Source organism: Caloenas nicobarica, chromosome 31 (assembly GCF_036013445.1).
Source record: "Caloenas nicobarica isolate bCalNic1 chromosome 31, bCalNic1.hap1, whole genome shotgun sequence".
NCBI classification, from domain to species: domain Eukaryota; kingdom Metazoa; phylum Chordata; class Aves; order Columbiformes; family Columbidae; genus Caloenas; species Caloenas nicobarica.
The window spans coordinates 1,553,609-1,567,029 of NC_088275.1; the positions used below are offsets into that span (position 1 = coordinate 1,553,609).

Genomic DNA, 13,421 nt, shown 5'->3' on the forward strand with positions numbered 1-13,421 from the left:
CGTCCGATTATCGGTGACACCCTGGGGTGTGTCCCCAACCCTGGGATATGTCCCCAACCCTGACCTGGAGCAGGGGGGGTCAGCGCAGGGGGGAGGGTCCGGCCTTGGGGGGGTTTTGGGGGGGAAGATGGTCAGGAGGGGATGGGATGGGAGGATGAGCCAATGGCATCTCTGGGTGCTGGTGACACCTCCAGGGCTGGTGGCATTAAGGGCTGGTGGCACTTCCAGGGCTGGTGGCACCTGGGGGGCTGGTGGCACCTCCAGGGCTGGTGGCACCTCCAGGGCTGGTGACATCTCTAGCGGCTGGTGGCACCTGGGGGAGGCTGGTGGCACCTCCAAAGTTGGTGGCATTAAGGGCTGGTGGCACCTTCAGGACTGGTGGCATCTCCAGGGCTGGTGGCATTAAGGGTTGGCCGCACCTCCAGGGCTGGTGGCATCTCTAGGGGCTAGTGGCACCTGAGGGGGGCTGGTGACACCTCCAGGGCTGGTGGCACCTGGGGGACTGGCGACACCTCCAGAGCTGGTGGCATCTTCAGCACTGGTGGCATTAAGGGCTGGTGGCACCTGAGGTGCTGGTGGCATTAAGGGCTGGCCACACCTCCAGGGCTGGTGACATCTTCAGGGCTGGTGGCACCTCCAGGACTCATGACACTTCCAGAGCTGGTGGCATTAAGAGCTGGTGGCACCTCCAGGGCTGGTGGCATCTCTAGGGGCTGGTGGCACCTTGAGGACTGATAGCACCTCCAGAGCTGGTGGCATCAAGGGCTGGTGGCACCTCCAGGGCTTGTGACACCTTCAGGGCTGGTGGCTTCTCTAGGGGCTGGTGGCACCTTGAGGACTGATGGCACCTCCAGGGCTGGTGCCATCAAGGGCTGGTGGCACCTCCAGGGCTTGTGACACCTCCAGGGCTGGTGGCACCTGGGGGGCTGGTGGCACTTCCAGGGCTGGTGGCATTAAGGGCTGGCCGCACCTCCAGGGCTGGTGACACCTTCAGGGCTGGTGGCTTCTCTAGGGGCTGGTGGCACCTCAAGGGCTGGTGGCACCTCCAAAGCTGGTGACACCTCCGGGGCCGGTGTCCCCCCTGTGCCCAGCGTCCCCCATCCCCTCAGACGTTGCTGATGCGCACGCTCAGCGCCGCCCCCTCCCGCTCGCCCACCTCCCGCAGCGACTCCTCCAGCTTGACCTTCTCGGGGTCCCCGAGGCGGCCGCCCCCGCGGGGGGGACACGGCGCCGCCACCTGCACCACGCGGTCGAACAGGCTGAAGTCGGCCACGTACTTGCCGCTGGCCGAGAGCGAGATGGCCGGGCTGAACTCGTAGCCCCACAGGATCTCCTCGGGCAGGTAGGACGTGCGCACCTGGCACGTGGCGCTGGTGGACTCCACCGTGCCGCTCAGGATCACCACCAGCTCAAAGTCCCCGTCCCCCGCCCGCAGGGCCACGTCGCGGAAGGGGCTGGCGTCGTCCAGCACGTGGTAGAAGGTGAGGGGCAGGATGAGGAAGGGGCTGTCGGACGACGTGTCCACCTGGAAGTCCACGTTGAGCTGGTTGAGGCGCAGGCTCTCGCCCTCCTTGGTGAGGTGGGGCCGCAGCAGCTTCCCGGTGACCTGGCAGCCGATGAGGAGGCTCTTGCGCATGTTGGCCACGCGCACCATCAGGCAGGTCTTGCCCTCGTGCTGGGCCACCACGGCGTTCTGGCTGAACTTGATGGTCTCGGCGCGTTTCTTGGGCCGGGCGATCTTGGCCAGGAAGGTGCCGGTGATGAAGATCTCCAGGATGGTGGTGAGGACCAGCTGGGCGATGAGCAGCACGATGGCCAGGGGACACTCCTCGCTGATGTAGCGGAAGCCGTAGCCGATGGTGGTCTGGGACTCCAGGGAGAAGAGGAAGGCGCCGGTCAGCGTGTGCACCTGCATCACGCACGGCGTGTGGTTGGCCGGCGGCTCGAACTCCAGCAGGTCCCCGTGGGCCACGGCCACCAGGTACCAGACGACGCCGAAGGCGAACCAGGTGCCGGCGAAGGTGGCGGAGAAGAGGAGCAGCTTGTAGCGCCACTGCATGTCGATGAAGGTCGTCCAGAGGTCCTTGAGGTAGAGGAAGCGCTTGTCGGCGATGTGCTCCATGCGCACGTTGCTGCGCCCGTCCTTGGTGAGCACCCGGCGCCGGCGCAGCCCCATCAGCGGGCGGCCCTCGGTCTGCGTGGTCTGGCTGTAGTACACCTTGGTGGCCGACGTCATCTGGGGATGAGGGGACAAAGGGGGTCAGGAGGGGACAAGGGGGATCAGGAGGTGATGGGGGGAGTGTTGAGTCAGGGGGTGGAGAGAAGAAGGGAGCAGACTGACAGATGGAGAAGATGGACAGGCGGATGATGGATGGAGAAGAGCGAGGGAGAAGATGAAGAAGGTGGAGAAGAGGGAGAAGAGGATGGATGGTAGGATGGAGAATATGTACAGATGGACGATGGATGGATGAAGAGGAGGAAGAAGGAGAAGATGGACGGAGGGATGGATGATGGATGGAGAGGAGGGAGAAGATGAAGGAGAAGAGGGAGACGAGGATGGTCGGAGAACACATACAGATGGACGATTGTTGGATGAAGAGGAGGAAGAAGACAGAGAAGATGGACGGACAAATGGATGGAGAAGATGGACAAGCGAATGATGGATGGATGATGGATGGAGAGGAGCGAGGGAGAAGATGGAGAAGAGGATGGATAGAGAAGACGATGGACGGAGAACGCGGATGGATGGATGATGGATGGATGAAGAGGGAAGGAGAAGATGGAGAAGAGGATGAATGGATGAAAAGGGAGGAAGAAGACAGAGAAGATGGATGGATGAATGGATGGAGAAGATGGACAGATGGATGATGGATGGAGAAGAGGGATGGATGGAGAACACGGATGGATGGATGGACAGTCGTAGCAGAGCAATGGGTGGGAAGACAGGCAGTGAAGAGGGATGGATGGTGACAGACGGACAGAAGGAGAGGACAGATGTCCCCTCTGTCCCCTGGCAGACCCCCCGTCCTGTGGAGGGGACCCAGGTGTCCTGGCCGGGCAGGAGGAAGAGGAAGGGGGATGAATGGGAGGTGACGGGGACAAAGGGCTGGTGGCGGCGCCAGGCGCGTTTCCGTCCCTGTCCCTGTCCCCGTCCCTGTCCCCTGCCAGCCCCGGCAGCACAGAAAGGCCCTTTCAGCCCCCGCCAGCCTTTGGCCCCACCATGGTTTCCGCCACGGCAGCGTGCCGGGGACACGGGGACATGGGGACACGGTGGCACCCTGGGGGGTCTCCTTGGAGCCCGGTGTCCCTGCCCTTGCCAAAGCCGGGGGAACGTGGGTGGCACTGCCACCGTCCCGCCTGTGCCATGTCCCCTCCTGGTGAAATGCCCCGCGGGAGGGACAGTGACACCGGGGACACGAACCCGCCACATCCCAGCTGAGCTGCCGGGGGTCCCCAGAGCCACCATGTCCCCAGAGCCACCATGTGTCCCCAAAGCCACCGCGTCCCCAGAGCTCTGCCCACACCGAGCAGCAACGGGCACCAGCACGTCACCGGGGGGACACAGTGGTCCCCGCGCTCCCAAGGTCCTTCTGCTCCTCTGGGCGCCCTTTGTCCCCCTCTCTGGGGTCTCCACCCCCTCCTCGTTTTTGGGGTCATTGCACCCCATAATGTCCCCCTCGGGGGCTGCGTGCCCCTGTGCCCTTCCCGTGCAGGGACACGGGTTGTGACAAGCCAGCGCTTGTTCCCGGCGCGGGGACGGTGCCCGCAGGCAGAACCGGTTACCCATTAACACCCCCCCGCCGCCCCCCGTGCCTCAGTTTCCCCCAGAGGACACTGGACGCGAACGGGGGCGTCCGGCCCCGCCTGGGGGGTCTGGGGTGGGACAGGGGGGACACAGGGACATGTCCCCCCCACCATCCCGTCCCGCTGGCACCACCAGTGCGGGCGCTGTGCCCATGGCCGCGCGGTGCCAGCCATGGCCGGGCTCCCCGCCAGGGCGTCCCCCCCACCTCGAAACTGGGGCGCCAGCCTCCCCATACTGGTGCCAACTGGGAACTGGTGTTGGGGGGGTGGGGGTGCAGGACCCCATCCCCACAGTGGGTCAGGGTCTCGGGGGGAACCGCGCCGTGGGGCAGGTCCCGTGGGGCTGGGGGTGCGGGGCGGGCGCGCGGGGTGGCGGGGGGGGGGGGACAGGGACAGTGGGGCCATTGTCAGAGGCCTCAATGAAGCTGGCGGGGCACAAAGGCGCTTTGACGAGGCCCCTCGTTAGCATGCAGGGCCCCGCGCCCGCCGCCAGCGCGGCCCCCAACGGGGGTCCCCCCCGCCACCCACCCTCCGTACCCCGGACGCCTGGGTCCCCCACACCAGACCCCCTTGTGGACCCCTTGTGCCCCCCCCACCCCCGACTGGGGCCGGAGCGGTTTGAGCCCAAATGTGGGGCTGGTGCCCCCAGGGGATGAATGTCCCCGTGTCCCTGTGCCCTTCACGCTGCCACCCACAGCCGGGAAACGCCGGGGGGCAGGAGCTGCCACCCCCCCGGCCATGGGGGCGATGGGGACCCCCGTCCTCCCCAGCAGCACCCGCGGCACCACAAAATGACAATTTTTGTTTTTTTCCCTCCAGCGCTGCCCAACCCTCAGCAGCCGTTGGCGGAGGCTGCAGATTTGCAGGGGGAAAAAAGCCAATTCGGGCCCTTTTTCGAGCTGCCCCTGCAGCGCGTCCCGTGGGGCCACAGGCTCCTGCGGCCACTGGAGAAACCACCGTGGCACCGGTAACCGCAGCCCCCGCAACCGGCCCCCTTAACCCAGAGCCTCATTAACCCCCAGCCCCACTAACCTGCAGCCCAGGGAGCTCACGGCCTGGTTAACCCACACCAGGGGTAACCCACAGCCCGGTTAACCCACACCAGGGATAACCTGCACCCCAGGTAACTCACAATCGGGATAACCCACAGCCCGGATAACCCATAGCCCGGATAACCCACACCTGCGGTAAACCACACCTGGGATAACCCACAGCCCAGATATCCCACATCTGGGATAAACTCACACCTGGGATATCCCACATCTGGTATAAGCCACACTCGGGATAAACCACACCTTGGATAAACCACCGCCCAGCTAATCCAGCGTGGCTAATCTGTGGCCCTGCTAATCCACAACCCGGCTAATCTGGTGTGACTAACCCGCGGCCCGGTTAACCCACAGCCTGGTTAACCCACAGCCCAGCCAGGGCCACTAGTGCCTGGTGGGACCCATTTGCCCACTGTGGGGACCTGGGAGGTGACAGGGACACTCCAGCGCCCCCCACCCAAATGCCTTTTAAATGCTCCATCCCTGGGGACCTGAACCCCGCATGGGGGTCACCCACAGAGAGCAGGGGGGACATAGGGATATGTGACACGGAGATACAGGGACATGGGGATACGTGACATGGGGATACGTGACATGGGGATACGTGACATGGGGATACGTGACATGGGGACTTGGGGATATGGGGGCAGAGAGATGCAGGGACATAGGGATGTGCAGAATGGGGATATGGGGTGACAGGGGGACATGGGGTACAGGAGGACTTGGGGACAGGGGAGAGGGGGACATGGGGACACAGGGACATGGGGACACAGGGACATGTTGTGGAGATATATGGGGCTATGGAGATGTGGGGACACGGGGATGTGGGGAGATGGGGACACAAGGACATGGGGCTGTGGGGGACACAGGAGTGCAGTGCTATGGGGACACAGGGTTACAGGGTCCCAGTACCAGGAGCCGCGGGGCTGCAGGGACCGGTCCTGCTCTGGCAGGTGCCCCGGAGGGGACGGGGACCCCCGGTGCCCCCCCGGTGTCCCCCCGCCGCCCTTACCTTGCTCGGGGAGGACCCGGGGTCCCGGTCCCGGCTGGCTCAGCCCCGCCGCCGCCTCCCCATGGGCTTTATGGCTCGGCGGGGCCGGCGGCGGCGGGCCGGGCCGGGCCCCCCCGCTGCCCCCCCCGGCCCGGGCCGCCTCGCCGGGCCCGGCCGGCACCGATTGGCGGGGCCGGGGAGGGGGCCCGGGCCGGGGAGGAGCCGCCGGGGGCGGGCCGGGGGTTAATGGGGTGGAAAACGAGCCGGTCCGCACCGGGTCACGTTACCGGCCACGGCGGGGGGGGGGGGGGCGGGGGGGGGCCAGGGGACCCCGCCTGCAGCCACCGGCACCGGGGAGGGGCCGGGCGGGGTCTCCCGGGCTCCGGTACCGGGCAGAGTCCCCCCCCGGCACCGCAGCCCCCAGCCGGCTGCATCCCACCCCCCGAGCATCCTTGTGGGGACAGCGCCAGCTCCGGCGCTGCCAGTTGGCCGTGGGGCCGGGGGGGGGTCTATGGGGCCGGGGGGGTCCGTGGCAGCGCGGGGCGCGGCTCCGGGCCCCCCCGCACAAGGCCCCGCTGTTCCCGGGCCGGGGCCGGTTCCCCGGGGCCGAGGGACAAAGCGCCTTTGTCTGCCCGGGGGGGCCGGGGCTGCGCGGGGGCTCCCGGAGGCGGCACCGGGGGAGGGTCTGGCGAGGACGGGGGGTGGCTAGTGACCACTGAGCCCTGGCTAGTGGGGTGGGTGGGCTAGTGAGGGGGTCTGGGCTAGTGAGGGGGGCCCTGGGCTAGTGAGGGGAGCACTGGGCTAGTGAGGGGGGCCCTGGGCTAGTGAGGGGGTCCTGGGCTAATGAAGGGGTCTGGGCTAGCGAAGGGGGCCCTGGGCTAGTAAAGGGGGCCCTGGGCTAGTGAGGGGGTCTGGGCTAGTGAGGGGGGGTCTGGGCTGGTGAGGGGGGTTTGGGCTAGTGAGGGAGGCACTGGGCTAGTGAGGGGGGCACTGGGCTAGTGAGGGGGCAACTGGGGTAGTGAGGGGGCAACTGGGCTAGTGAGGGGAGCACTGGGCTAGTGAGGGGGTCTGGGCTAATGTGGGGGGAACTGGGCTAGTGAGGGGGTCTGGGCTAGTGAGGGAGGCACTGGGCTAGTGAGGGGGGGTCTGGGCTAGTGAAGGAGGCACTGGGCTAGTGAGAGGGCAACTGGGCTAGTGAGGGGAGCACTGGGCTAGTGCGGGGGGGTCTGGGCTAGTGAGGGGGGGTCTGGGCTAGTGAGGGGGGTACTGGGCTAATGAAGGAGGCACTGAGCTAGTGAGGGGGTCTCTTGGCCTGCGCGGGGCAGTCGTGGCCACCTGTGCGGTGCCTGGGCCAGCAGGGAGGGTGAGACCTCGCGTGTCCCCCCCCCGCACCCTGCTCAGTGTCACACGCCTGTGCACATCCCGCCCCCCCCGCCGCGCCCCACGCCACGCGCGTGTGTCCCCCCAGTCCTGTCCCCCGTCCCCCCCACCTCGTGTGTCCCCAGGTGTTCGCCCCCCCCCCCCCCCGCGCCCCGCACACGCGTGTGCGACCCCCCCGTCCCACGCGTGCTGTCCCACGCGTGTGCACCGCACCGGCGGGGCGGGCACGGGTGAGGGTCCTGGGGGGTGGGGGGGTCACGGCTGAGGGGCCCGGGGGCGGGCGGCCCGGGGGGGCGGGCGCTGGTCGGTATTTTTAGCCGCGCGCTCCCGGGGCGCAGCCGTTGCCGGGGAACGGCGGGAGCGCAGCCAAGAGAACGGCGTGGAGCGGGGGGGGAACGGGACCGGGACCGGGAACGGGGGCGCTGCTCCGGGACCAGGACCGGCACCGGGAGCGGGCCCGACACCGGCAGCGGGCCCGGGAGCGATCGGTGCGGCCCCGCTGCGCCCCCCGCGCCATGTGCGCAGCGCACCGGGGCTGCGCGGCCCGGCGGGAGCGGCGGCCGCGGGGGGAGCGGTGAGTGCGGGGCCGGGGGGGGACACGGCACAGCCCTGGGCGGGGGGGGGGGGGTCCTGCTGCTCCCCCTGCGCCCCACCGCCCCCTGCGCCCCCCCGCCGCCGCAGCGCGGGGGGGGCACCGAGGACCCCCTTCCACGGGTGGGGGTGCTGGGGGCCCGGCCTGCGTGGAGGAGCCCCCCCCCAGCATAGAGCGCGGAGGGTGCGACCCCCCCCCCCCCCGCCATGCTTTCATTCTGCCCCCCCCGGCTGGAGGGTGTCCGGCCTCATGAACCCGGGAGGGAGTGGGGGGGTCCTCCACGATGAGGGGGACACAGGACCCCCCAGACTGGGCGGGGGGGGCGGGTACAGGTGGAGGGGGTGGATGTGCACACGTGGGTGTGTACAACGGGGGGGGGGCTGCGCATGCGAGGCCCAGCGGGGTGTGCACACGCGTGTGCAGGTGTGTACAGGTGCGTGGGTTAACCCCCTCCCGCGCTCCTCTGCCTTATTTTACCCCCCCCTTCCCCAATTCACCAGGGCATCCCAGCAGCCCCCCCCCACGCACCAGCCGGTGCCACCGTCCCCTCCCATTCCCCCCAGTTTGGAGGGGGCGAGTGGCACCGTTAACCCTCTCTCCCCCCCCCAGCCACTGAGGGGTGATGGCGCAAGACAACGCCGCCTTCTGCGGGGTCCCCGAGGGGCTCCCCGGGGACGCCAAGGCCCCCCCGGTGCCCCCCAAGCGGCGGGGGGCCGGCGCCCGCAAGCGCCAGCGTTACGTGGAGAAGGACGGGAAGTGCAACGTGCAGCACGGGAACGTGCGGGAGACTTACCGCTACCTCACCGACATCTTCACCACGCTGGTGGACCTCAAGTGGCGCTTCAGCCTCCTCGTCTTCATCCTGGCCTACGCCGTCACCTGGCTCTTCTTCGGCCTCATCTGGTGGTTCATCGCCTACTGCCGGGGGGACCTGGAGCACCTGGAGGACCACGCTTGGACGCCTTGCGTCAACAACCTCAACGGCTTCGTCTCCGCCTTCCTCTTCTCCATCGAGACGGAGACCACCATCGGCTACGGCCACCGCGTCATCACCGACAAGTGTCCCGAGGGCATCGTGCTGCTGCTCCTCCAGGCCATCCTGGGCTCCATGGTCAACGCCTTCATGGTGGGCTGCATGTTCGTGAAGATCTCCCAGCCCAACAAGCGCGCCGAGACCTTGGTGTTCTCCTCCCACGCCGTGGTCTCGCTGCGGGACGACCGGCTCTGCCTGATGTTCCGCGTGGGCGACCTGCGGGACTCGCACATCGTGGAGGCGTCCATCCGCGCCAAGCTCATCAAGTCCAAGCAGACGCAGGAGGGCGAGTTCATCCCCCTGGACCAGACCGACCTGAGCGTGGGCTTCGAGACGGGCGACGACCGGCTCTTCCTCGTCTCGCCCCTCATCATCAGCCACGAGATCGACGAGCGCAGCCCCTTCTGGGACGTCTCGCGGCACCAGCTGGAGAAGGACGATTTCGAGATCGTCGTCATCCTCGAAGGGATGGTGGAGGCCACAGGTAACGGGGACGCTGGCGGCGGCTTGAGGGGGGTGGGATGTGCTTGGGGACATCTTATCTCCATGGGGGACATGTCACGGGGATGCTTCGCCTTCACAGGGGACATCTCACCTGCATGGGGACATCTCACCCTGGTGTGTTCCTGCCCCGTCCTACTGGGAGGTGACCCCAAACTCCCCCTCACCCCCGAGCTCAGCCTGGGTCCCCCCACCCCCCGAACAAGCCCATTGTGGGGGGTGCAGCCTTCACCAGGAGCTTGAGGGGGGGTCCCGATGACAGTGACAGCCCCTGATGTCCCAGTCTGTCTCATGCAGCTGGGTGCTGCACAGATCCCCCCAGCCAGGATTGGGGTGCCCCTGTGCACTGGGGTGCAGACCAGCCCCCCCCAGCCAGGACCAGGGCACCCCATGCACAGGGTGCTGCAGATATTGGGGTGCCCCTCACAATGGGTACAGTACAGAATGGGGTCCTGCATGCACCGGGTGCTTCAGATATTGGGGTTCCCCACACAATGGGTGCAGCACAGATTGAGGTGCAGATATTGGGGTGCCCCACACAACAGGTGCAGCACAGATTGGGGTCCTGCCTGCACTGGGTGCTGCAGATATTGGGGTGCCCCACACAACGGGTGCAGCACAGATTTGGGTGCAGATTTTGGGGTACCCCACACAGAAAGTACATCACAGATTGGGGTCCTGCATGCACTGGGTGCAGCACAGATTGGGGTGCCCCACACAAGTGCATCACGGGTTGGGGTGCAGATATTGGGGTGCCCCACACAACAGGTGCAGCACAGATTGGGATGCAGATATTGGGGTGCCCTACACAACAGGTGCAGCACAGATTGGGGTGCCCCACACAAGTGCATCACAGATTGGGGTGCAGTTATTGGGGTGCCCCACACAACAGGTGCATCACAGGTTGGGGTGCAGATATTGGTGTGCCCCACACAACAAGTGCATCACAGGTTGGGGTGCAGTTATTGGGGTGCCCCACACAACAGGTGCATCACAGGTTGGGGTGCAGTTATTGGGGTGCCCCACACAACAGGTGCAGCACAGATTGGGGTGCAGTTATTGGGGTGCCCCACACAACGGGTGCATCACAGCCCCCTCCACCCACCCCATTACCGGGGGTCACCCCGCCACCCCGCCATGTCCCCGGGCCGGGTGTCACGGGCTGTCCCGGGCTGTCCCCCGCGCAGGGATGACGTGCCAGGCCCGCAGCTCGTACCTGGCGGACGAGGTACTGTGGGGCCACCGGTTCACGCCGCTGCTCAGCCTGGAGGAAGGGTTCTACGAGGTGGACTACGGGGGGTTCCACCACACCGTGCCGGTGCCCACCCCCGCCTGCAGCGCCCGGCAACTGGCGGCCGCCGCCGCCCGCCGGGACGCGCATCTCTACTGGTCCATCCCCAGCCGCCTGGACCAGCCGCTGGAGGAGGCGGCGGGGGGGGCGCCGCCCGGTACCCCCCGCCAGCGCAACGGCAGCCTGGCCAGCCCCGAGGCGCGGTGATGGGCGCTGGGGAGGGGGTGCTGGGCGCCCCGCTGCTCCCCGCTGCGTTTGCTGTTAATAAATACATACACCCCCCCCCCCCGCCCCGTGATGGTTGGGTGCTGAATGGGGGGGGCGGTGCGGGGGCCAGGTCTGTGCCCCCATCCGGGAATTTGGGGTTCGCAGGGGCTGCCACCGGGCAGAGATTAGTGCCCCCCACCCCACGGCAATGGGGAGGGGGCTCCAGACTATGGCACATCGCTCCCCCCCCCGCGCGGCATCCCCGGGGTCCCCCCGCGGACCCCGCAGCAGCGGGGGGGGCGGGGCTTAGCGAAGGGGGCGGGGCCGAGTCGGCATTAAAACATCAGGAAGCCACGCCCACTCCCTGCCCACTGGCACGGTCGTGGCCACGCCCACTGCCCCACCCTTCGCCCCGCCCACTACCCCACCCTTCGCCCCGCCCACTGCCCCACCCTTTGCCACGCCCACGCCGCGGGTGGAGCCGTTTGGGGGGCAGGAGCTGCGCGCCCCCCCGCCAGCCACGCGTGGGTCCGGGGGACATCGGGGCGGACCCCACGCGTGTGCGCACACACGGCTGGGCCGGGCGGGGGGGGGAGTGATGTGTGTGCACACGCGTGAGCGGCGTGGGGAGCGACACGGCCACCCCGCCGTGTCCTTGTGTCCCCCCACCCCGGCTGCCGCATTCCTGCCGCCCACGGGCAGCAGCTGCGCGGGGCGGGGGCACGATCCTGGCACGGGCAGGGGCACACGCGTGTGCAGGACCGCCCCCCCCCCCCCTCCAAGCCGCCGCGGGGACACGCGTCGCGCTGCCACTTTCGGCAGGGAACTGGGGCAACTGGGAGGACTGGGCTGCCCCGGGCAGCGGGGTGGGGGCCGGCCGCCTGGGTCCCCCGTGGGGCCGGACGCCTGGGTCCCCCGTGGGGGCCGGGGTGGGGTCGCAGCACGTGGCGCCTGCGCCCGCGTCATCTGTTTGCTCAGCTTGGGGACAGCGGGAGGGGGACAGCAGGGGACACAGGCTGGGTAAACACCCCCCCCTGCAACTGGCCTCGACGTGCCCGGCCCCAACTGGGATGGAGCGGGGGGGACTGGGATGGACTGGGGGGCACTGTGGGTGCTGGGGAATATTGGGATGGACTGGGAGAACTGAGAGGGCTGGGAGGGACTGGGCTGGACTGGGCTGGACTGGGGCGCACTGGGACAGACTGTGAGTTGCTGGGGCAGTTGAGGGGAGACTGGGAGAGACTGGGGCGTACTGGGAGAGACTGGGACATGCAGGGAGGTGCTGGGGAAGGTGGGAAGCGTTGGCAGGTTTGGGGGGGAACTGGGGCAGGCTGGGAGATACTGGGAGAGATGGCTCGCTGGCACAGACTGGGAAGACTGGTCCAGACTGGGGATACTGGGCTGCACTGGGAGCTCAAGGCTGGAGCTGGGAAGCGGTGCAGCAGAGTGGGGCGCGGGGATGCTGGGCGCACTGGTGGCACTGGTGCAGACTGGTGGCACTGGTGCAGGGGGCTGTGGGCCCCACGGCCGTGCCCCCCCCATGCCCTTGAGCTGCCCTTGACGGTTGCCATGGCGACTAAGCCGGACCTTGGGGGGCTGGGGGGGGTGGTTGGAACGGGGAGGGAGCTGCACTGGGAGGGGACCTTGGAGCGGGACTGGGGGCACTGGGGCTGGGAGGGGGGACACGGGCGGTGTCACTGGGCACTGCCCTGGCACAGCTGGTCCCTGGGGACAACCGTGTGTCCCCAGGTACAAGCCCGGGGCTTTGGGAACAGTCGGTCCCCAGGGCACAACCGTGTCCCCCCGCGTACAACCGTGTCACCAGCGCGGCCGCCACTGTCACAGTCGGTCCCCCGGGCACAACCGTGTCCCCAGCACAGTCGGTCGCCAGGAACAGTCAGTTCCTTGGGCACAGTTGTCCCTGGGCACAGCCCCCCCCCCCACCCCGGCACAGTGTCCCCCCCCCGGCCCTGGCCTTTCCCCAGCTAATTTTAGCCACCCCGCATTCCCGGTGGCACCAGCGTCCCCAGCTGCGAGAATTGGTGACACGCTGGGGTGGGGATCAACTCCCCCCCCCCCGCCCCGCAAACTGCCTCCCCCCCCCACTTCGGGTCACCCCCTGCGCTGGGGGGGTGCAGGGAGGGACGCAGGTGTCCTGTCCCCCCCATCTCTGGCGAGCTGGGGGTTCGGTGTGGGGGGCCCGGATGCCTGGGTCCCCAGACACCTCCCCTCAGCTTTGGGGTCAGCGGGGGGGGGTCAGGAGAAGGCACCCCCCCCCCCCCGCCATCCTGCCCGGACACCTGGGTTCCCAGCGCTCAGCCAGGACCCCCCACCGCCCCGGACGCCTGGGTCCCACGGCTGCCTCCAGTTAGGGGGGGGGGGGGTGGGAGCGGGAGGGGCCCGGAGACCCCCAGAGCGGCCGGGGGGGGGGCCGGGAGGAGCCCCCCCGGCCCATAACGAGAGGGACCGGAGAGGGGAGGGGGACGGGGCGGGGGGTCCGTGTCCGGCCAGGAGGGGCTGGGGGGATGGAGGGGGGGTCGCGGGGGGGGCCGGCCCGGCCGGGTGGGCGGGGG

General features: G+C 68.4%; 1 protein-coding gene across 2 annotated transcripts; it reads right to left on the minus strand.

Annotated features, from left to right (window-relative positions):
- Positions 1 to 1,105: 1,105 nt before the first annotated feature.
- On the minus strand, positions 1,106 to 11,229 carry KCNJ10 (potassium inwardly rectifying channel subfamily J member 10). 2 transcript variants are annotated; one of them, XM_065653916.1, is made up of 3 exons: positions 10,567 to 11,229; positions 8,610 to 9,444; positions 1,106 to 2,236 (listed from the first exon to the last, which is right to left on the minus strand). In XM_065653916.1, the coding sequence occupies exons 2-3, from the start codon at positions 9,384 to 9,386 to the stop codon at positions 1,106 to 1,108; spliced, it is 1,908 nt and encodes a 635-aa protein (XP_065509988.1). In that variant the 5' UTR covers positions 9,387 to 9,444; positions 10,567 to 11,229. The 2 variants fall into 2 exon arrangements, with proteins under 2 accessions (XP_065509988.1, XP_065509989.1); XM_065653917.1 differs by lacking the exons at positions 8,610 to 9,444; positions 10,567 to 11,229 and adding an exon at positions 5,866 to 5,945.
- Positions 11,230 to 13,421: the final 2,192 nt, after the last annotated feature.

Coding starts and splice junctions, on each gene's coding strand:
- KCNJ10 (XM_065653916.1), bottom strand. CDS start 9,386: ATGTCCCCAAGCACATCCCACCCCCCTCAAGCCGCCGCCAGCGTCCCC. Junction 2,237..8,609: donor AAGATGTCGGTGAGGTAGCG/GTAAGTCTCCCG, acceptor CCTCATCCCCAG/ATGACGTCGGCCACCAAGGT.